Source organism: Acanthopagrus latus, chromosome 17 (genome assembly GCF_904848185.1).
Source record: "Acanthopagrus latus isolate v.2019 chromosome 17, fAcaLat1.1, whole genome shotgun sequence".
In the NCBI taxonomy this organism is placed as follows: domain Eukaryota; kingdom Metazoa; phylum Chordata; class Actinopteri; order Spariformes; family Sparidae; genus Acanthopagrus; species Acanthopagrus latus.
The window spans coordinates 29,062,049-29,084,321 of record NC_051055.1 but is presented as its reverse complement, the minus strand read 5'-3'; the positions used below and the strand labels follow the sequence as shown (position 1 = coordinate 29,084,321).

The 22,273-nt window shown below is 40.6% G+C and overlaps 3 protein-coding genes across 6 annotated transcripts; 2 read left to right on the top strand and 1 right to left on the bottom strand.

The window, feature by feature from the left end:
- Window positions 1-353: 353 nt before the first annotated feature.
- hormad1 (HORMA domain containing 1) lies at window positions 354-7,667 on the bottom strand. 4 transcript variants are annotated; one of them, XM_037073780.1, is made up of 16 exons: window positions 7,602-7,667; window positions 7,050-7,113; window positions 6,173-6,317; window positions 5,994-6,057; window positions 5,847-5,883; window positions 5,658-5,678; window positions 5,391-5,447; window positions 5,234-5,301; window positions 4,618-4,766; window positions 3,858-4,015; window positions 3,668-3,736; window positions 2,874-2,934; window positions 2,467-2,519; window positions 1,889-1,972; window positions 1,254-1,307; window positions 354-810 (listed from the first exon to the last, which is right to left on the bottom strand). In XM_037073780.1, exons 2-16 carry the CDS (start codon window positions 7,080-7,082, stop codon window positions 715-717), a joined length of 1,149 nt encoding a protein of 382 aa, XP_036929675.1. In that variant the 5' UTR covers window positions 7,083-7,113; window positions 7,602-7,667; the 3' UTR covers window positions 354-714. The 4 variants fall into 4 exon arrangements, with proteins under 4 accessions (XP_036929675.1, XP_036929674.1, XP_036929676.1 ...); XM_037073779.1 differs by lacking the exon at window positions 7,602-7,667 and adding an exon at window positions 7,303-7,574; XM_037073781.1 differs by lacking the exon at window positions 7,602-7,667 and adding an exon at window positions 7,303-7,570 and having other exon boundaries at window positions 5,421-5,447.
- A 164-nt stretch (window positions 7,668-7,831) lies between these two features.
- On the top strand, window positions 7,832-17,501 carry ensab (endosulfine alpha b). Its single transcript, XM_037073783.1, has 3 exons — window positions 7,832-8,043; window positions 11,492-11,614; window positions 13,712-17,501. Exons 1-3 carry the CDS (start codon window positions 7,987-7,989, stop codon window positions 13,880-13,882), a joined length of 351 nt encoding a protein of 116 aa, XP_036929678.1. The 5' UTR covers window positions 7,832-7,986; the 3' UTR covers window positions 13,883-17,501.
- Window positions 17,502-19,300: 1,799 nt separating this feature from the next.
- On the top strand, window positions 19,301-21,634 carry mcl1b (MCL1 apoptosis regulator, BCL2 family member b). The gene is made up of 3 exons (XM_037075207.1): window positions 19,301-19,948; window positions 20,262-20,509; window positions 20,695-21,634. The coding sequence occupies exons 1-3, from the start codon at window positions 19,471-19,473 to the stop codon at window positions 20,809-20,811; spliced, it is 843 nt and encodes a 280-aa protein (XP_036931102.1). The 5' UTR covers window positions 19,301-19,470; the 3' UTR covers window positions 20,812-21,634.
- The last annotated feature ends 639 nt before the right edge of the window (window positions 21,635-22,273 follow it).

Genomic DNA, 22,273 nt, shown 5'->3' with positions numbered 1-22,273 from the left:
GGTAGGTGTGTACAGGGGCACACAGTGAGACCCCGACGGACACAAATTAAGTAAAATGATGAGGGGGTAATTCACTTTAGTGCTGATTCAGTTACATCACTTGTCAATTAGCCACCTTTTTTGAATAACTTGGAAGCAGTCTGTCATGAGGAAAGTAAAACCAAACCCTCTGCGTACATAAAATGATACTGGTAGCAACACAGCCAGTTTTACAAGCCATATAAAGTCCACATGCAAATTAAAAAAGAAATGAGATAATCCTTTCCTTCTAACTTCTAAGTTGGAGACAGCACTAACTTAGCAAATAAACTTTGTGTTGCTCTTAAACAAGTGACATAAACTGCAACACCAGATGACGCTGGATTAATGTTTGTATTTTATTCAAGTTGTTAACAAATAACTCAGACTAGCAACAGTAAAACAAACATAATCACTCCAAGTCAACTTCAATACTGTGTCAAATAATACATTTGTTCCTCAGTCTTCTAAGATGTCCACGTTCAGACGTGTTGCATTCAAAGACTGTGGAGCTCAATACTGTTCAAAAACTGTCAAATACTGTTCAAAACTGCCAGCACACAAACAATAATACCTATCACAGGTGAATTTCCTTAAAAAACAGTTACGTAACATGCTGTAATCAAAATTGGATTTTTAAAAACATCAGTCGAAATCAATACAGCCGTGCTGCTGTGTTAGCAGTGGGGGGTGCAGTCAGAAGCGCTCTTTGGGCTCGCTGAATTTGCGCTTCTTCTTGGGCGCGGAGGTGGACGGCGTTTCCTGGCTGTTGGGGATGTCATACTGAGAAACCTTAAAAAAAAAAAATACAGCAGAAGAAACAATGCAGAATATAACAACCACAGAATATCATGCGTCTGCTGACAGATAACATCCCACTCCGAGAAAACCACGAAGTGATCGGTGCTGACTCATCTGTGAAACAAACAGGCTTCCTACGCAGTTTCCATCTAAATCATCATCCCAAAACCTTCTGTAGAAAAGCTTTTCATGTGAAAGTACAGCTGTTTGATCAGCTTTAATCAAAGTCTTTTTTCTTCTTCAAAAACTAAAGACGCTGCATGTTGAACTAAATGAAGAGAACTGAATGTGGGTAAATGCTGCAGCTTGTATGTCTCACTTCAGAGAGTTAGAGGTGCTTTATTATTGGCCAGCTGCCTTTAAAGCTTTATATTAACATGTTTTGATTAAATCAAATTCAGATCAAAGTTCATAAACTCTCCAGAATTTCTCACCATTTTGTCCTTCATGGCTGTCGGCTTCTTGCTGTTCACTATCAGGTTTGTCTCCTACACACACACACACACACACACACACACACACACACACACACACACACACACACACACCAAAGCAGTCGTATTACATCTTTAATATTATTTACTTATTTGGTGATTTCATATAATTTTCTCCTAATTTTTCATATCAAATAAATAATTTCCTAGTTAAAGTTGGAAAACTTTTTTTACGGTTTTCTACAACAAATCTCACACTCATCAAACAAATGGACAGTTTCTGATATATTAAATCATATAATGTCTTATCTGTCATTATATGTCTTATGTCTTATCTGTTCTTACATTGACCACATCGGCTACGTTTGCATACAAAATACTTGCATAGCCCAGGTGTAGGTAAATATAAACATCACAAATGATTTAAAATAACCTCAGTGAGCTCATGTAATGTACATATATAAAATACTGGCTGCCTCATAAATATTTAACTGTTCTTACTTGCATCATGTTAAGATTCTGTCTAATCTATGCTCAGTCACAGAGATAGATTCTGTGTCAGTGTCTCAGGTCGTCTAGCTATAACAGTGTAAGAACAGAGCTGGTGGCTGTTGAGTTATGAGTGGCTGACTGACTGTAGTGGATTTAATGATCCGTCCACTCCTGGTCCTCTTCAGGCCAACCTCCATGTCGGAGGTCTTCTTCACCAGAGTTTCCATCTGAGAGGGGACAGATGGTCCGTAACGCCACCGACCATTAAGTGCACTCAAAGAGGTCCTTTGCTTCGTGTTTACACAGAAAGAGTCTTTCTGCTCTTTCAGACGGATGATGAATGTTTTCAATTCTCAAAATGACTTTTAACACACCTTGTGTTCAAGACATTTCTCTTTACATTAACAGTTAAACCAGCTATAAAAACCTTTAACCCAACAAATGTATTGTTTCCTCAAAATGCTTGTGAAATTCATTTCACCAAAAGCTTTATCTTTCCTTCTTTCGCTCTTTTTTTATACTTTTTACCTTTTCTACTCAGAGACACAGTTACATATTGCTTATTAGAAAAAGATTTTTTCATTTCATTTATGTTTTGATTCCTCATCATGAATTTCCATGACAGGCAAACAGAGATGTCAATAGGATTTGTGTATTTTTTTAGTATTAAATGCACTCACAGTGTGTCGCGGGCGGTGTGGTAAATGAATGTTACACTTACCTCTGTGGCTTTCTCACAACTCTCGAGCTTCTCATGGCAGCTCAGCTGGATCTCTTTAGGTTATAAAGAAAAAACAGACAGTGAAGTTCATATAGTTTGATTTAAGTCTTATCCAACAATCTAAATAATTCTCTATTGATAATTAAGATGTTTGTAAATTCATCAAAGCTCAACATAAGTATTCAGCCCAAAGCGAGGTCTTCAGTTAATAGTCATAATGACGCCATTTTCATTTGTTTTTTCACTCTAAGATTATTCTACCAGCTCACAGCGATGTTAAACATGTTTATGAAAAAGTTCAAAATGTTTTTTTGCTCTGGAGACATTACAGAACACAAACAAAGTTACACTCAACCCTGATAAAGTTATCATGTAAACAGCTGATGTGAAATCGGAGGAGGACTTACCAGTGTTGTCCAAGTCTGTGTTGTCATTGTCAGGCTTCTCCACGTCTTCAATCACATGGCTCTAAAGATTAAGACATGTTATCTGATCACATAATGTCAAAATACTGACCAAAACAATGACTGCTTCTGATAACACACACACTGACACGCACGTCTGACCTGTAGCCTCGCTTGCGTGTGCAATATTTGTGCATTTCACAATTCGGTTGTCAATAACGAGAACAAATTGCACACAGACTTACATCACACCTTCGACATGAAAATGTAGCTCTGACGTCAAAGATGTTGATCTAGAGCACATTTTCCTAAAAGCAAAAATAACCTGGTGGAAAAGATATTACTTTCTATTAAATGCACAAGACAATATTGTTTTATTTGTGTTTAGAGGCATAACATCTTCAATTACCAAACCTTTTGTGGTTTAAAGCCCTTTCATAATTATCTAATTAACTACAATCATCACATTCATTCATTTCATGTCTGAGTTGTTGCTGACTACAGCTGCAACAATTTGTTCATTAATTTTATCAGCAGATTGATAGAAAACTAATTGCCAACTATTCGATAATAAATTGTCAGTTCAACACATTTGCTTGTTCCAGCTTCTAATATATAAGGATTTGCTGCTTTTCTTTGTCATTCATGAGAGTAAAGAAGCGATCTGAAGTTGTGACTCTGGGAAATTGCGATTAGGATTTTTCACATCAAATTCACATTTTATAGACTAAATGATTAATCATGAAGGTAATCAGTAAATTAATTGATAACATGATAGTTGCAGTCCAAACACTGACCTGTGAGAAGACGCCCTGCTCCTTCATATGCAGATACCACTTCTCCGTCGTATTAACCGTTTCATCCACCTGCAGACATTTAGCAACATGTATAGCTTGTTTATAAGAACTCACATTATAGGTTTTACAATATCAAGTGAGGTTTAACATTTTGTTTCTGTCTGTCTGTTTCATGCTCCTTTTCATTCACCTGCTCCAGCCTCTGTCTCTCTGTGGCCATGTCCAACTTCAGAGTGTGGAAGGGAGTGACCACCTCGCCCATGGTGAGTTTGACCGGCTCCTTCTCAAACATCATGGTGTCGCCGTCAGACTCCTTGAAGCCTGGCGGCTGGTAACCCTCAGGAGTTTCTGGAAAACAGACAAATAGACAGATGGACCGTGAAAACAAACAGTGAGACAGAGCCAAACAAAACAAGAACAACAAAAGAGAGCATGTCTACAAGTTCTAAAGGCGGATACCTGTACTAAGGCCCAACAGTCATCTTTTGTACTCACTCATAAATGTCAGTCACATCAATATGCCTGATTAATCTAATCAAGATCCATACACTATTCAGTCTGCACTCATACACTATCTCACAATTTCTTTCTCATATTCTGTATGTAATGTTTCTCTTACAATTTTAGAATTGTGATACAATTGAAAATACTTTACTTGCAAATGAACTGTAAGTTTGCTGTTTGTTTCTGTATTGTGCAATGTTTTTGCTTCTCTGAAACTGGTTTCACCACCTGCTCTGACAAACTGCCCTTGAGCAAGACGCTGAACATTTTATCACACACTCGAGCTGCAGCACATGGAAGAGAATTCAAGCGTGCAGCTCATTAAATTCCATGTAAGTGTAGTCACTTGAATATTAGACAAAGCTTTAAAATCTTATGCTCAATTTAATTCATGTTGCATTTGTAGATTTGTATTTGTCTTATATTATGTTGCTGTGCTGTGTTACCATCGTCGTAGTAAGCCAGCTTCATGTTCAGGCAGACGCTGTCAGGCAGAGGACCCAGGTTCTGCATCAGAGTGTAGAGCTTCCTCACCAACAAGATGCTGGCCTTCTTGGTGTTGCCACATGACATCGACAACTTGTTGTTGTTGATGCTGATGAGAAATCAAAACAAAAGCATCAGTCCAAAGCTGCTTAAATTTACTGTAAATCGTTCAGTCACTTTGCCAGATAACTATCATGGTAACTGGTAAAACATGGTTGTTGGTATTCCTAAGGTGAACCAAACTACTCTGACTTTTAACACCACACCCCACTTGTTAAATGTTGTTGTCACATAGTGTTGTCACAGAATGAAATATGTGGCATGTAGTTACAGTAAAGTTTGCCACGCTTCAGCTATGAAGCTTCTCATGAAGCTTAGAAAAATAAAACCACTAAAGGTGTTGACACAGTCACAGTTAGAAAGATAATCGAGTTACTTCCTGGTGTGAAAGAATAAAGACAACTCAAAGATTATTCATTCTGTACATGTATTTTCCTTTCGTTTTCTTTATTTATATGAGATTTATTTATGATTTATGAAATTATCATGATTGTTGCATTTAAAAAAACCTCCCACCTCTCAAAGTCCATCTGCGGCCCTGCTGTACAGTAATGGATCCTGAACTGGTAAAACTCAGTCACTTTCTGAAAGAAAGACAAGACAAGTTCTATATAAGATATGCAATAAACATATAAACAGCTAGTTATGTATACAGTAGCTTTTAAAAACATACACACTGGCTAGAAGACAAACTGTGCACTACCTGGGGGTTCTCTGGGTCAGTGTAGATCTGAAAAAGGATCAAACAACATGGAATATTTCTTTCAGGTCTTGTCGAAAAGACTAAATGACGCACAACATCAGCTCAAAACATTTGTTTGATTACATTTCCTAGTATTTGCTGGCTTTCCCTAGCAGGCTCCTCACCCAATGTGTTTATTACAATCAAACAAAAAAAAGGGCCGGGCAAAACATGTAAAAGAAATAACAAAATACTCACAGTCATAATAACTGTCCGCAGCTGGTGGGGAAAAAGAATAAGAATGATTTTGACCATGTGAGTTATTTTGGATACTCAAGAGCAAATGCGAATAAGGACTTAATTTGCTGGTTATGTAAATGTATGTCATCTAAATCAAGACATTTAAGAGATCTTCAGAGTGATGGAAAATGGTTGAATGTGACTTACATATTTCTTCTGGATGGCCTCAAAGCACCCCTGCAACCTTGAAAACATGTTATATCACTGACAAATATCCTCCAATATTTTCTCACATGCAGTACATCACTAACTGTTCTGATAACTGCATTATCACTGAGTGTTGTTATTATTTACCACTGAACTATCTGACTTGCACCGGGACAGCTGCGCTCTTCTCTAAGGATCATCACTTTCTGATCTGTGGGAAGAAAAACGAAAGAGGAGGAATCTTCTTTATAAATATTTCCAAATGGTAAACAGACCTTGATCGCCACCGCGGTGTGCAGCCAAGTAATTTCCATGTGTCAGCTAACCTTCAACATATTTGTTTCCGTAGGCTTTCTCTGGGAAAAGGCCCCGGAGGTATGTGATGCCAGACACGGCGATGGCAAGAAGCTTCTTTATAACAACCATAGACTGCTGCTCTGACACAACCTGGTTAGGCAAAATCTGAGCATCCTACACAAGTGAAACAAATGAATCACAGACTGATTACTGCCTTCTGATCACTATCAACACAGACACCACAAATAAGTCAACAGCTGCAGCCTACAACATTTTTTTTAACAAAACAAAATACTAATTTCAGTGATACGCTGCCTAGTGATGTAAATTAAACATGTAAGGATACAATTAATAATGAGAATGTTCAATTATATGGACTTTTCTATATTCATAGGTCTAAATATTAGTATGAATCAGTCATTCATAAAATATTGATTGTGGATGACATCAAAAAAGGAGTTTTAAAATACTATTTGGATGAAATTAAATATGTCAGTGTTTATTAGAGTTAATCATCTGTGCAACAGCTAGCTGGACAAGCTGCCCATTCACTATAAACCAGGTAGTGTCAACTTTATTTCATGATGACAATATGATTTTGTAGTGTTTGTATCCTATCTGAATTTTGCATGGTAACTAATTCATGAACTATGTAGCTAAGAGAGGTAGATGTGGTCAATTAGATTACATTTGAAATGGTAAAGAGTACAGTTTTGTGGTAACATAGGTGCATGTACACAATCTACTTACAATAAGTAACATTACTGGTATAAATAGGGAGAAAACATGACAGTATATATTGACTAAAACCTGTCTGGCTTTGCCTTGAAGTTAACCAGCTACTTGTTAAAGTTAACAGCCTCTGCAGCATCACAAAACAACTAAAAGTAAAATAAGTAAAATCACCTGTGAAGTTCTCACTTGTTGTACACATGCCATGGTGAACAGGTGAACTATTCCAACATAAAAGCTGCAAAGAAAAGAGAGAAATTATGTGAGGTTGCTCTAGCTAGCTAAGCACCATGGTATTAACATAAACTGCCGACTGACATGTTAGCTAACATTGATTAGCTTGTTACATTTGGGCAGCCAACTGCTGAAACTGAGATTTCTCTGTGTATTGTCACTAACCTAGTCTTGATAATAAGCTTGTACTTACATGGGAACAATACTGATGTATTTAACCGAAAACAACAATACAGTACAATTATTTTCTTTTTGTTTTTTTTTTGTTTTTTTTTAGATCTGGAAGCAAGCTAGGCCTTAACGTAAAAACAAGCTTTCCCGCTAATTGTTAGATTGACAGGCAGTGTCAACAAGTAGCCAATCACAGAGCAAGGAGCTTCTCCTGCTAAGGAAAGTAATGAAGGCAAAGATGGCTGCCGGTCCTCTCTTTAAGCTAATTCTGGCGTATTCATTCATTGGTAGGACACAGAATGTATTAATTTAAACACCAACATGTTGCATCCACTATATGTCTTTTGTGCTGCTCAGGTGCTTTGTGTTGATGCAGTGCGGCCCCCGCATCGCCCCCAGTCTCCATTTTGTAAACTCATTGGGCGACGGGCTGTCAATCACACGGAGCAGCGTTGCTACTGGCATCCCATTGGCTCTACGCGGAGCTGTACCGCTCGTCTATTGGTTACTGTATATGTTCATCACAAATAGGCACAACCCTCCCGCTGGTGATGTCACATCTCGTTACGCCATTTTTGTTGGGGAGCAGTCGTGTCCAGAAAAGGAGGATTGGATCCAGTACAGGTACATCAAACGGTACCTCGTATATTCATCTCTTTGAACTGTCCGGTGAAAGTGACACTCGCCTGTCCATCGCACTCACACGATGTCGTCAGAAAACCTGGACTCGGACACTCAGGTGGACTACGAGGACGAAAAACAGGTGGGATTCTCACACTGCTGTGTTGATGTTGTTGGCTAACCAACGGAGCATGCTAGCTAGAAGTGGCTAACCTCGGCTAGCACAAGTGAAGTGTGTATGCTTCAGCGCTGCACCAAGGCAGGGGAGGACTCCTGGAGGACATGTAGAGTTATGGATAAGCTGTGCAGTGTGCTGAACATCGCCTTAACGCAGCTGTCCCACCTTTACAGAGCACCTTGCCAGTGTGTCACTTTGTTTTGTCCCTTGCCTTGTGTCATTGGCTGGTGAGTCCACAGCAGCTCGGGCCTCATTGGTCTGTCCTGAAGGGTCCCAAAACATGCAGTGGAAGGGTTGACAGCCCCCCACAGCAAGACATAACTTCATGATTTCCCTCACCAGACTTTAAACCCGTCAAAACATTGCATGCTTTGACTGAGATATTGTTTTGGGTGTTTTCCTGATGGTCTTCCCCCTGACAGTGACAACAACTGCAGTGTGACAGGGCTTCCGCATTTTTATTTATTTATTTATTTATTTAGTGCCACAACAACAGGCAGTGATGTGCACGTAGTTCAACACTTGGATCAATGCTGTATCTCACATCTGCTGACATCAGTGTGGGTCAGAATATGCATCCACTGTGGTTTTGTTTCTCTCAACTCTAAAGGCCTGCAGTGTGTTTCCGCTGCTTCACATTGTTGATGTTTGATAGAATATAAACTACAATATCTGTAATATATGCTAAAAACCTGCCATGATGTTTGATTGCCATCATACTGGGGTACATTGGGAGTCAAAGGCGAAATGGAGCTATTGTTTTTCTGTTGGCATTATCAAGTACTTCATGAAGATTGTTTTGTTAATTCAGACATCTAATTTAGAAATGGTTTATATAGAGATACATCCACAATACAAGCAATGTAATGATTGTTGATAAAGGATAGTTAATGACATAATGTTTAGCACTTACATGCACCTGCACAACAAGTAAGAACTTTCAGATTCACGTTCGTCTTGAAGCTGTTGGTTCTTACGCTTAAATCTGGATGTGTGCTCATAACTTAAAGGACCTTTTCACCCAAAAACTGAGTACCCAATCATTATCCACTCACCTACATGCCAATGGAAAATGGCGTGAGTTATTCTAGCCCATAAAACACTTTGTGAGATTAAAAAACAACAATGAAGAAACCACAATGGCTCCTTACAGCTTGTCCAGCGTAATTGTCAGACTTACAGATGTTATTTGCAGCTGCCAAGGTAAAAGCCTTAACTCGCACCCTGTCTGAAGTGGGTACACAAGTTTGACTGCACCATGTCGAGGGTGTAACATAGTGTCTTCTCAGATCAATTTGGGATCTAGAGCTGCACCATTGGCACCATTTTGTCTTACTTGTGGTTGCTATTTTTTATGTTTTAAAACACTTCCCCAACTATTTTAGTTATTCAGTCAAATAGTGTGAAGCTCCAGAAATGTTTTGACTAGGAAACTTCCTCCAACTTTCCACTGACATGGGGTTGAGTTCATCATGACTGGATTTTCATTTTTGGCTGAGCTCCTTCTTTTAGACTTAGGTGTGGTAGAAACTACATTAGTAATGTCTCTCTGTCTAAAACACTGAATGTCAACTGAATATCACTCAGACTGTATAAAATAAGGAACACATTAGAGCCCTCAAACTTACTGAGCACTGCCAAAACATATATAACTCTATTTTTTTTTATTTTTCCTCAATGTAACAATGTCTGTAAAGCTACCAAATGTATCATAAGATTTGTGTATTTGTAAGTATGCAAGAGTTTTCAATCTGATATGATGCTCTGATTGAATAATCTTTCATCCACTGAGGTGTGATACAGCTTCAACAAGACAGCAGAACAGGCAGATAGTGTATCAAAGGTCAAATAGTGTTGAAGAAATGTTCAGACAAACTTTGAAGCTACGCAAGCAAAATTTTACAGTCCTGCACAGAACAGTTCAAAACTAATCTACAGGGTACACAACGAATGTGCTGTCGGGTTCTGCAGTTTTCCTGCATTGGTGCCGAATATAGTAGCTCATAAATTTCTCGTCATGGACCCAAGTGAATCAGCACACTTGGTGCTACACGCTACCCCCCCCCCCTCCCTCCCCTCCTGAGGGAATCTGTTCATCGGCTTCTGTGTCCTGAGTCACATTTTATCCCTGCCCCAGCAAGCTTGCAAGGCTGAGTGCCCTATCTTGTCTGCATTGTGGAAGTAGGTCTGCACCAGGTAGTGTATGTGCTGGGAGAGCATAAATGGCCTTTTGGAGTTTGTCTGCTTTAGTCCTATGTGCACTTTTGCTCCTATTGTTTTTTCAGTTTGTTAACGTGCATTCAGAACACTGGATTCACTCTATGTACACAAACAAGGTGTGCCTTGACCCAAATTACCCGCCTTAATGTCAGGGACTTGAGCGACGGGTATCTGACCAGTTTGTCTGGTGTTAGTCAGTGACAACAGGACAAACACTTGCATTGTCTACACAAGTTGCCACCTAAAGCTCCTGTGATCCCCTCCCAGTTGCGTAAGAGCCAGAAAGTGTCGTTAAGTTATTGTTTCTTGACCTCGACCTACATAAACGCATAACCAATGAATTCACATTAACAGAAAACAGGGATCCATCATATTTACTGTAAACAGTGTTATTTATAGAAACTGAAGCATGACCCAAACAAGAAGCAGAAAACAAGGTTTACCATGTCCACATTAACTGGAAAAGACGAAAAGTGAGTCAGTGTGGCTTATCATGCTTAAAAAGGAGGTTTCTGAATTGTGAAATGTGGATTACTTTATTGCTTTATAGTGATAGTTTAACATAAGTAGATGGGCGTAAGAGGATTTATATGGACTTGTAATGGTCAGAGGTCATTCTTTGTTGATTAGCTTTTTAGCTTTAACAGATGAGTGCCGCGCATGATCACAAAATCCTCCGACACACGAGTCCCAAAGACGCCTTCAGTTCTTATCATTGTAAGCCTCTAAAAATGATTTCAGACATGTTTTTTGGGTCTCTGTTTGCACACGAGCTTTGTCCTCTTCTTGAGTTATTTCCTCTCTGGCATGATGGTGATATGAGAGGCTGTAATAGAAGAACATTCATGCCGTGACTCATCCCCATCATAAAGTATCCCCCGTTCCCACTAGTCATTGTCAGATTGTCTAGCCCTATTCACAGCAGAGAGATTTTTCAAGTGCAGTCCTAGTATTTCTGAAGGGGGAAGTGTCCCTGTTTACCACAGGAGACTTTACTGCAGGAATGTAGGTGTGATTGTAGTTGCAGCAGCATTTTTGGAATCATATGATGCCCATAAATGAATACCTGTCACAAAAGCAGCTGTTCAAGTCGGGCTTCAACATTCCTGAAGATGCATCGGCTGACCTTTTGAAGAGGCCCTGTTTTCTGCGAAGGTGGAGTGTTGATGTGCGTTTGTTCTTGTCTCCACAGGACTCCCAGGAGAAGAATGCAAACCCGGTGAAAGCAGAGGAGGCCAAGCTGAAGGCCAAATACCCAGGCCTGGCCCAGAAGCCCGGCGGCTCAGACTTCCTGATGAAGAGACTACAGAAAGGGGTAGGTGACTGCAGTTTGTCCAAGACATGGTCAGAAATAAGAACAGTGAGGAGACGCGTTTCTGTCAACAAACCCCCGAATCCAGTACAACATGCTGCAGTTAACGGCTCAAACCCTTCTCCAATTTTATTTCTTTATGTTTTTGAGTGCCACCTTGCCGCTCAGTTACAAAGGATTGTGACTGAAATCTCCCTTATGGAATGGGACAACCTTCCAAGATCCTTAACCGTCATCACTGATCATCAATGGCGTATAAGTGAACAGATGCAGCCGGACATTTCCAATATGCCTTCTTCATCTGTAGTGATTTGTCTTGCGTTACTCTTGCAACCCCTGGTATTATCACAATGCTTTTTGCCATTTATCTGATGGAGATAAAAAAGCATTTACGCTTCCAATTTATTCACAATTTCCACTCCCTGGCTGCCAGCAGTGCTTTGTAAGCCAACATTAGCAACTGTGCGTGATATAAAAGATAAGGTTTTGTACTGTGACCATTGGAGTTTCAACACATCGCAGTCATTGAAAACCTGAAGCACTGTTACATCTGTTCACAGTACTAATTAGTTTTCTTATTTTACTATAATTTGTGTAATATTTTCTTAATCTTGCCGATAACTGACCCCAGTGAGACATTATATTGAGATGCTTCTGACTTGGCTGAGATGGCTTTTTCTTGGACAAAATGTTTTTTCTCTTTGTTAACTCAACTAATAAATGTTATATGTCCTTCACAGCTAAAGAGCAAGGGTTCCTATCTACAGCTGCCATTGTTTGTATTGTACCATAGACCAGAAATCAATAGCCACATTGGTGGCTTGTGAATTGCAACAGCCTGTTCGACAGATTATTTTTATTTGTAATTTGAACAGCAGGGCAGAGCACACAAAGGCATCGTTCTCTCGCTCGCTTTTGCTGGTCTGGAAAAACTCTCTCCACCTACACGTAATGTATATGTTACAGAGAACCTCCACCTCTGGAGACCGTTGAAAGTCATTCTGGGAAATCACTGGCGAGGAGTAGGAGTAGCTGAGGCCAGTGGAGAGGAAAGCTAAAAAGTGAATTGTGATGCTTAATCATAAAATAACTCCCAGAATGAACATCAGAGACTGATGATAACTGATGATAAGTTAGAGCATCTGAGATCCCAGTTTTCCTTTTATTCATTTATTTATTTATTTAGGCAATTGAAGCTGCACGTTGCTCTACTTGATCCTTTCATTCAAAAGTTAAGTAATTCTAGTGTTTGATCTTTTGGTGTTGAAAGAGTCGGTTCACTTTCAGTGTGATCATTTCTACTGTCCATACTGACTTGGAAAAGATTACTTCCACATGAGGAATTTAATTTAAAATCCACATTCCCAGTTCTTTGCAAACATACATTCCAGGGAAGTTCCTTTTATAAAAAAAAGTATTGATGTCTGACACACGGTTGACAAATCCACAGGCACACTGGAAGGCCTCTGTAGAAAAAGAAAGCAGTGAAAGCCAACAAAGGGTTAAAAAAAAAAGATCAAAATCTTTTGTTAGAATTGATTGAAAATAAGATTGTTGATTTTGCAAGCCTGAGTGAAGAAGTTGGTTATCTGATTGACGGTGTGTTTTGGAAGGCAGCAGAACAGAAGCGTTTAGTTCACGAGGACCACAGGCTGCAGACCGACGAGCCAAGCTTGAGAAACATGCAGCTGGCCTAACTGAGCCTGCTGATGCTTTGTATTAGCTCTGGCTGAATTCTGGAATACTTTCTTGCATGGAGGACTTTGTATTTCCCTCTTTTCAACTGAGGTTGCATTAGGAAATGTCCTACAGTGTAGACTGGAGGAAGAGTTGCAGGAACAAACAACACTTTCAATGTATATTCCAGCATGCAAATATTATTTAAATGGATAACTTCATCTGAAGAATGAAATAGGGATTCACCCCATGCTAATGTATACTTCAGTGATGTCCTCAAATCATTTCTGGAGCTTTGCAGCGAAGAGAATTGCAGTAAATAAAAAACAACATCAAACAAAATGGCTCCATACAGGTCATCCGGTTTAATCCAGGTCTCCCGGAGCCCCGTCATTTACACCTCTTATCTCTTTTCTCACACAGCAAAAGTACTTCGACTCGGGCGACTACAACATGGCCAAGGCCAAGATGAAGAACAAGCAGCTTCCTGTGGCGGGGCCCGACAAGAACCTGGTGACTGGCGACCACATTCCCACGCCGCAGGACCTGCCCCAGAGGAAGTCCTCCTTGGTGACGAGCAAGCTAGCTGGCTAGCCTCCACCATCCTGGAAACGCCCTCACCCCCCTGGGGCTCCCGGCAAACGACCCTCCTCCTCGCCCGTGTCCCCAATATGTCCACCCCCCCTCCCCTCTCTTCCCTTTTCATCCCCAGGCACCACTGGCTTTAACATGTCGGGCAGAGTTGTATAAGTTGAATCTCCATTTGCTTGTATGTGGGTGGGGCGGGGTGGGAGGGGTGGAGGTTTAGGCAGCCCGTGAGGTCGCAGCCTTCTCTGCCTTCCCGCCACGCACAGCTCTGCCCCCTCTGCGCACTCTGCTCTACCGCCTCCTTTATGTCTTGGTTTTCGGTGTTCCAAGATGCATCACAGTAGGTGTGTGTCATCGGGCAGGGGTTGGATGGGGTGAGTTAATGCACTTTGTAGTCTGTATAGTATGCTTTGTTCTTTTTTTGCATCCTAAATGACACCAAAATAATGTGTGTGAGGGAGTTAGGAACCATGATCGCGGCGCGTTCTTTGATTTTTATGTTCCCTATCTATGATGGTGACCGGCTTCTGCGGGAGGGGTAAGAAGATGTATGTGAATAATTTGCTTGCATACCAAATCTGTGAGGTGCAGCTGCCTAGCTTAAGAGTTCTTTAGCATTCACTGACATCATATTGGGAAATGGGGGACGTGAATGGAGGCTCCCTTTCATCTCATCCTTTGGTCTCTTTTTTCGTCGAACAAAACCCGAGGTCATCTGCCGCAGCTCAGCCAAACGGGGATTTGAAGCATCGCCTTTTTTCCCCCTCTCTCTGCTCATGTTGCTTTAATTCTTGACTCCCTTTGCTCCTGTTCTCTCTAAATATGCTGCATGATTGTAACATGTAACAGAAAAAGAAATTTAACATGTTTTTTAACAGGAGTGGGGCATCTGCTTAGAGATAGGAAGTATCAAAACCAACACACAAAGCCCTGAGATGTCCACAGTCACACTTCCCTCCTTCCTTTCCTGTTTGCTGTCCTGACAATCCATGTAGACACGCTCCAGCTACGGGCACAGGGCAACAGCCAGCTGAGTATATCCTTGTATTATTTTTAATGGCTGGGAAGCCTGCCAATCTCTGAGTTCAGTCTTAGTTTGGTTGCTGTTGAGTTGCATCAAGACGTGTGTTTACTATGAGCCTAAAAAATTTGTGGGGGGGATTGAAGCACCCTGCATAGAGTGTATGCTTCTGTAAATAATACTCAAACAAGCACGTAATTCGTGATAAGCTTGGCGCTTTGAGGAGCAGAGCAGCTAACGTGCCTGAGAGAAATGGCAGTGCTAAATCGACTCACTCGGGATTACATCCTGGGATTTCTGGCTTGGAAATTCTGTGATTTTCCGACTGAGCCAAATTTCACACTGCAGCTATCGGGCTCAGAGACCGTGGCTACGCTCGTCTTTCAAAGGTGACTGTTACCATCTAATCATCCGGCTCACATTGTGATGTGGTGAGGCAGTCAAAGCCGGTCTGGCTCAGATTGTTTGGATCTCACGGAACTAGGAAAGGTGATTTGACCACCAACCATCCAGACATCTTTAAAACACAGATCCAGACGTAGATAAAGTTGACATTTCACTGTCGCACGTAATAACGTGTATGTTGACACAGTTTCTATATCCAATCACTAAAGTCAAATTGAAAAGACAAAGGTAACCACAGTCATAGCCTTCACAGTTGTGTCTCACAATGGCACATGTGCAGTGAAAACTGTCTTCAGATTTGGCACCAACCAAAGCAATTATTCTTGTTCTAGCTGCTTGTTAAAGCAAGACAGGATATTGATTTCTCATTTTTGTGGGACAGTGTTTTCTCAGTACTTTTTAGAATGTGTATCACAGTCAGACGTAGTGGTTCCCTTCACATGTCACCCTCTCACATTTCACATTGTGAAACACTAACTTTAGGAAGAGAGTACTTCTACATTACTTCCCTAAAACCATAGCTGGCGTATAGACCTACTTCTACTACCAGCGTCCCGTAGAACAACTTTTTTTGCTTCCCGGACTGACACACTACACAGACTGATCTTTGATCTCAGGGGTGTCAGAGGGTAAACAGCAGGCAACCTGATAACCACAGGTGTCAGCCGAGCTCAAAAGATCATCATCGCAGGCCTAAAGTGGGACACTGCGTGCCTGCAGGATACGCTCACTCCAACACTTGGCAAAGCTGAGAGGGATTTTATAACGTGTGTCGTGGGGGTGAAGTGTGAGCCTGTGCTCTGCGCTCGAGTCCCACCTGTTAATGTGGTTCTGAAAGCGGTGAAAGGTCTGCAGACTTTGAATCTGAACTGGATGCCAGCGCTCACTGAGAATCAGCCTCCTTGTATAATACTGCTTCAGGGAACCATCACAGGCACACACTCCACCATGTAGGCTAGGTGATAGGGTGCATGCAGCATCACATTCTCAACCTCACTTGTTTCTCATTGAGACTTCGAAATGTGTCAAATTTGCAGTGTGCGAAAGAGAACTGACCTGTACGTATGTGCTTGTTCTGGTGTTGAATGAATGCACTGCTTTTCTCTGTTCCAGCCATTGTAAATAGACTTCAACAGGAAGGGATCTTTGTGTTGTTTCCCACCTGCTTTTCACTCTTTCATAGCCTGAGCTATTTTCTGATTCAATGGTTCCTCTCTCCTTTCAGTTTAACACTACTTCTGCTCTATCTTAGTGAATTGCAGAGGCTATGTGAATCTGTATCATATGAAAATATGTGTAAATGCTGCTGATTCAGTCAAAGACAAATCTAAGAGATGATACCCTGTAAAGAACACCTGTCCTCTTGATTCTACCAGTCCGACTCTCTTCTGCCCAAGTATCTCTGTTTCAGAGTCCTAAAAAGCTCCTGTGGCAAAGTCCATTCAGTCGAGACTTTGGTAAGCCGCGATGTAAATTCTACCACAAAACTGAATTCGATCCAACTTTTGGTCAGCCAGAGCTTAAAAAAGAAAAGTCCTGACTGCTTCGTGTCACTTAGATTGACATGAACTGACCATTTAGCCTCATTTTGTGTTTTTAAAAAGCAGACCGTTTCCTGATTTAAGAAGTAAAGATTGCTTAAAAGAAATGGGTGAATAAGCTACGACAAGTTCTCCGAAAACAACGGGGGACAGGAGTTCTGGAATGCTACTTGATGTTTGGCTTTGCACGGAGCGGTTCAACGAGAGGGAAAAGCAGGGTATGTTTCAAACCCAACACACAGGGTGTCTCTCGTTCAGCTATGATAAACACGTGCCAGAATGTATAAAGAAACGACAGGCTGTGTGCTCTGAAGTACTTTTGTGCTGCTTTTACCTTATCTGTTTTCTTGTTGTTTTGCAAGTATTTGTTTCTGTTTTGTTTTTGTTTTATTTGTTTTTTTTCTTGTGTTCTCTTATTGATTGCATAATTAGTATATATCATCCTGGCCCAAGATAACTGCAGGGAAATCAGAGGCACCCTTGCTTCCAAGAAAAAAAGGAAAAAAAAAGGGTTTACATGATAAAGAGGATGACTGGAGAACACAGGAATGATTTTAAGACTTCAGAAAGTACAGGAGTACTTGGAATGTTTCAGTTGTGTGGGAGTAGGTGAAAGGATTTTTGTCAGTATTTGAAATAAACTTTTACATTAATAAGATTTCCTTGTTGTTTTTAATTGATGTCACATCTTTGCACTCGTACCACTGGTCAGACGTGTGGACTTGAGTTGAGTCGGGTCACTGTGTTGATGACCTGCAACTAAGAAAAGCAAAAGACTTGAGACTGAACCTTGGACTGGAAAGTTAAAGACTTGTGACTTTACTTGAGTCATGATGACTAAAATAACTGGTCTGTTTTCATTTTATATTTGATCATCTGAATGATTACTGTGGACGCTTGTTCAAATACTGGACAGGAACAAGAAATCTGTTCACGTACGTGGCTTTAGAGCCTAAATCTGTTTATAAAAGATGTTCTGACAGACAGACTGACAGATGTACAGGGGAGGAATGTACAAAAGTCTGATGTCCTTCTCTGGCTGTTAGTATTTCACTGCTTAGGAAGGAATATTTGTATTTTTAATGAAAAGAAATCAAGAAATTAACTTCTTCAAAGTTGTTTGATGGTGATTGATTTTGCTGAATAACCGTAATTGTAATACAAATTCAATCTACTATCTTTCTTTTTAAATAGTTCAGATAAATTGGCCTACAACATCGTGATGCAACAGATAATTTTCCTCTTTAAGAACGATACTGTAGGTTTGACTCAGGCTTGACTTGACTTGCCCCAAAAAAATGCCTCAGGACGTGCTTAAGACTTGACTGAATGACTTGAGTCACATGTTAACTAATGATTTAATTATTAGCGATAACATGCCGAGAGCCTCCCACACAAATGTGCTGTAATAAGAAAAGTTCTCAAATTTAAGTGTCATATGTGTTGAATCTTGTGGGTAAACAACAGAGGTTGTGGATGGGAGCAGTATTCATTAGGACCACTAGGGGGAGGCACAATATTTCATTTCTACTATTTCTATCTGAGAACAGAAAGTTCTGGCTTTTTCCAGCATTCACAACAAAAAAAGATGGAAAATTTTACTCTTGTATTGAGGAACCACATGTGAATGTCTCTGAGACTGGGATGACAAAAACCCTGTTGTTCTTAAACCTGAGGAAATATGTGAATATATCCTCATTTGATAAGATAAAGGTTATGTTTACTTATGTAAAAAAGACAGGGTGGCTGTATATGTCAGGGATATGTCCTCATTTTAATTAACTGCAGCAAATAAATGACATGTCTCTGCAGTATACAGCCAGGGTTTCCTTTTTATGTGTTAGTCTAAGATCAGTGTCAGAGTAAGATTAAAGTTGTGGGAGTTATTTAACAAAAAGTAGACGAATCAAACGTGTGCATAAAATAACTGTACTTTATTTAAAAGGGCTGCAAAAGGGATACATCTCTTAGTCTTAACAGTTTGAATATATATAAATATAGATATTTATATAAATCTGTATCTCTATAGCTAGAGAGAGAGAGACAGGTGAGGAGATGAAGAGTCAGTAACTATTTTATTAATTCATTGATGTTATTGCACCCTATGTTTATTGTCGTTATTATGTTTATTATTATATTTGTTGATGTTGTGATAATGATTCATGTCTGGAGTATTTCCTCCTCAGTTTTATGTCATGGAAAAATACAAGAAGAACCAGTGAATCAGTTCAGCTCTGAGACCCCGTTACTTTAAATCATCAGCTTCAGAAACACCACGTCTTCTTCTTGTTCTTCTTTTCTTTTCTTTTTTTTAATTCTGAAAAATAACCTAAACAAACAAAACATTTGAAACAAAAATGGGCGCGTTTGTTTGGGAAGTTTACGTAATTACGCAATGACGTAAAGCCTACGCACTCGCCCACTCCACGTATTATAAACGCCCTCTGAGCTTCACTTCCGTTTCATTGCAACGTCTGCAATGGAGACTGAGTGAACGTGGCGGACAGGGCTAGCTTTTTGTTTTAAACAGGCTAGCATCAATCCGATAGCCGATTACTTCTTTTGTATTTTTTGTAGACACAGAGGCAAGTAAGCGTAACTTTAAGAAACCACGAATCCAAATAAATATGTTTCCAAAAAGGGCTGCAATCACGACGGGAGTCATGAGCTACATTCAAAATGGAGTCGTAGGCGGCAGTATGCACTACGACTCAAGAGATGCGACGCCTGAGATAGCGATGGGCTCGTCTCTGGACTCTCAAAACGGCAACGTCGGGTCTAACGACACGCCGAAACGACCGTTGAACCTGGGAGTGAACACAGTGAAGACGTATAATGTACCGAAAAACCTCCTGGAGGACAGCGAAGACCTCGAGGACGGCTCGTTACCGTGCACTCCGGAACTACAGTCGGAAAATGACGTGGATATCTCCAGTTGTCCCGCAGGAGAGGAGCTGCTTGATCAAGACACAAGGCAACTGATCGGCCGGTTCCTGGCAGTCTATACTGGACTTTCTAAACTTCGGTGGAAGGAAAACAAAGAGCTCTCAACAATGACCAGAGTTGTGGAAGGCGTTTTGGACAAGCACAGATACGCGTACAATGGTAGGTAGTGACTCCTGTACAAAGACAGCCGCTCAGAGCCTTTATCTGCTGCAGCTGTTTGACTCCATTCACTCGTTTTAAAAGATAAGATGTCTGCTGTTCACCAGTAGGAACCTTTTTACTCTACATTGGAAACAATACTTAATTTTAACATTAAGTCTAGGCCCTCCATTTATTACTTTATTTAAATGAAAGTGTGTTGTAAACTGAGTGGTTAGCCTCACGGAAATGTGCCGTTAAATGGTCAAACAGGATGAATCTCTAACCTTTTCATTTATTTGTTGTTGTTTTTTTTGTTAATTTTTTTTTAAAGGTATGGTCAACAAATTGTCACTGGATGACAGAGAAGATACAAGTTTTGTCAGCTCAGTAGCCAGGAGCCTTTTTGCAGACGGGACCACAAATTGGGGCAGGATTGTCAGCCTTGTGGCCTTCGGGGCGGTGGTGTCCCAGTACCTGAAGGAGAAGGGAAGGGGCCACTGTGTGGAGCAGGTGGGACAGGAGATCTCTACCTACCTGCTGACGGAGCAGAGAGACTGGCTGATCAAGAACAACTCATGGGTGAGTTGTTATGACTCTTGTTTGAATGACAGGATGTTTGGGGGGAAAAAAAAAAATGAACTGGTTGCATAACTGCCCTCATTGTGCAATTGAGGCCTACGTGTCCAGCGCGCACACGCCTTTGCCCTTGTGCTGTATCCTCAGATCTCCATCTAACCATTTTTCTTATTATTGCTTGTTTCCAGGATGGCTTTGTCGAGTTCTTCAGAGTAGCAGACCCAGAATCCACAGTGAGGAACACTCTCATGGCAGTTGCTGGATTTGCTGGCATTGGAGCAACACTTGCCCTGTTGATCAGGTGAATTTATTGGACATCAAGAGACTTTATTTTAAACTTCGGTCTTGGACATAAGACAAATGGACTTTATCTTTAAGTAGGATCAACCCAGAGGTTCCTGGCCTCTTTCCTGGGCTCACATCCACCCCCAACAGCAAAATAAGTCACACATTTGTTGTTGACTACATGGACAGACTTAACCAGCAGCAATCAAATGTCAGAAATTTGTTCTATTTAATTTTCAGAGAAATTTATTTTTCTAATAAATGTAAAATATCTATGCAAAAATAAACTGTTGACCTGATATTTACCTTGATGTTTTTATCTGCATAATAATATTGTTTCCCTGGTGGCAATGGTGTAACAGTGGTTGGCACCATGCCACTCAGAGCAGGAAGGGAAAACTGCATTGGTCCCTTTTTTTTTTTTTTTTTTTCTTCTTTTTTTCTTTTCTTCCTCCCCCCTCCATCTTTACATGTCATGCAGCCATGAAGCCCATTTCCATGGAGATCATTCATCATCCATGGATATTTTGTATGGACACCTCAACTTGAGAGGAGGATGGGGGGTGGATTTGCATGAGTGTAGCTCGACTCCTGTCGTATGAAAATGTTGGATCTGCACTTGGGGACAAGAGCATCCAAATGCTGGACTGTAGATGTGCAACAGCCTGAAACGTGTGAGTGTGATGGAAGAAATGAAAGAGCACTGTGTGCAGATTGTTGTGATTGCCTGCACAAAGGGTGAACATAGTTGAGGAATGTTTTTCCTGAAAGAGGAAGCAGACATTGAATAATGGTTAAATTCCAATGTAAGCTTCTAACTAATAAAAAAGATGATATAATTCACATGGTTTGACCCTCTGATAATGTCTTTCTGTTAAGGGAATTTTGCAAAGGCAACAAAAGAGGTCACACCTACGCCCATCTGGTTCAGTTGTGCTGATCTGAACCGCCTCGCTCTAAACTAAGTTTACCTCCTCTGCACTTGTCAACCTCTTTGATGTTTGTTCACGCCACAACCAGAGAAGGCTACGGCTGTCGTTTCCTCGAAATTTGATGAGGCTGTGCGATGCCTCCATCACACTTAGCGCTCAGCTGCATCCGCAGTTTAGCGAGTTGCAGTGGTAGCTTATCTGCAAAGAGTCGCTGCACAGCAACCATGAATGCAGCAGCAAAAGCTAGATTGTGAAACTGGGGTAAAAAACAGTTCACAACATCCTCTAAATTGCATAACATTGTCTACTTCCTGAGTTGGAGGGCCTTTTGGCTGCCTAGAAACTGGTGACTTCATCAAATCATCATACATAAACAAGTATGACATATTTGATTGGGTACTCAGATGTTTACAGTGACTCTAATTGGAGTGTATATTTTGGGGTTTGGGGGGTGTTTGACATGAAATTAAAGCAATTTTCTCTTTCACCCACTCACATCTCTGCTTTGGTTATGTTAAGGAAAATTCTAGAGCATCAATATTTTGGCACT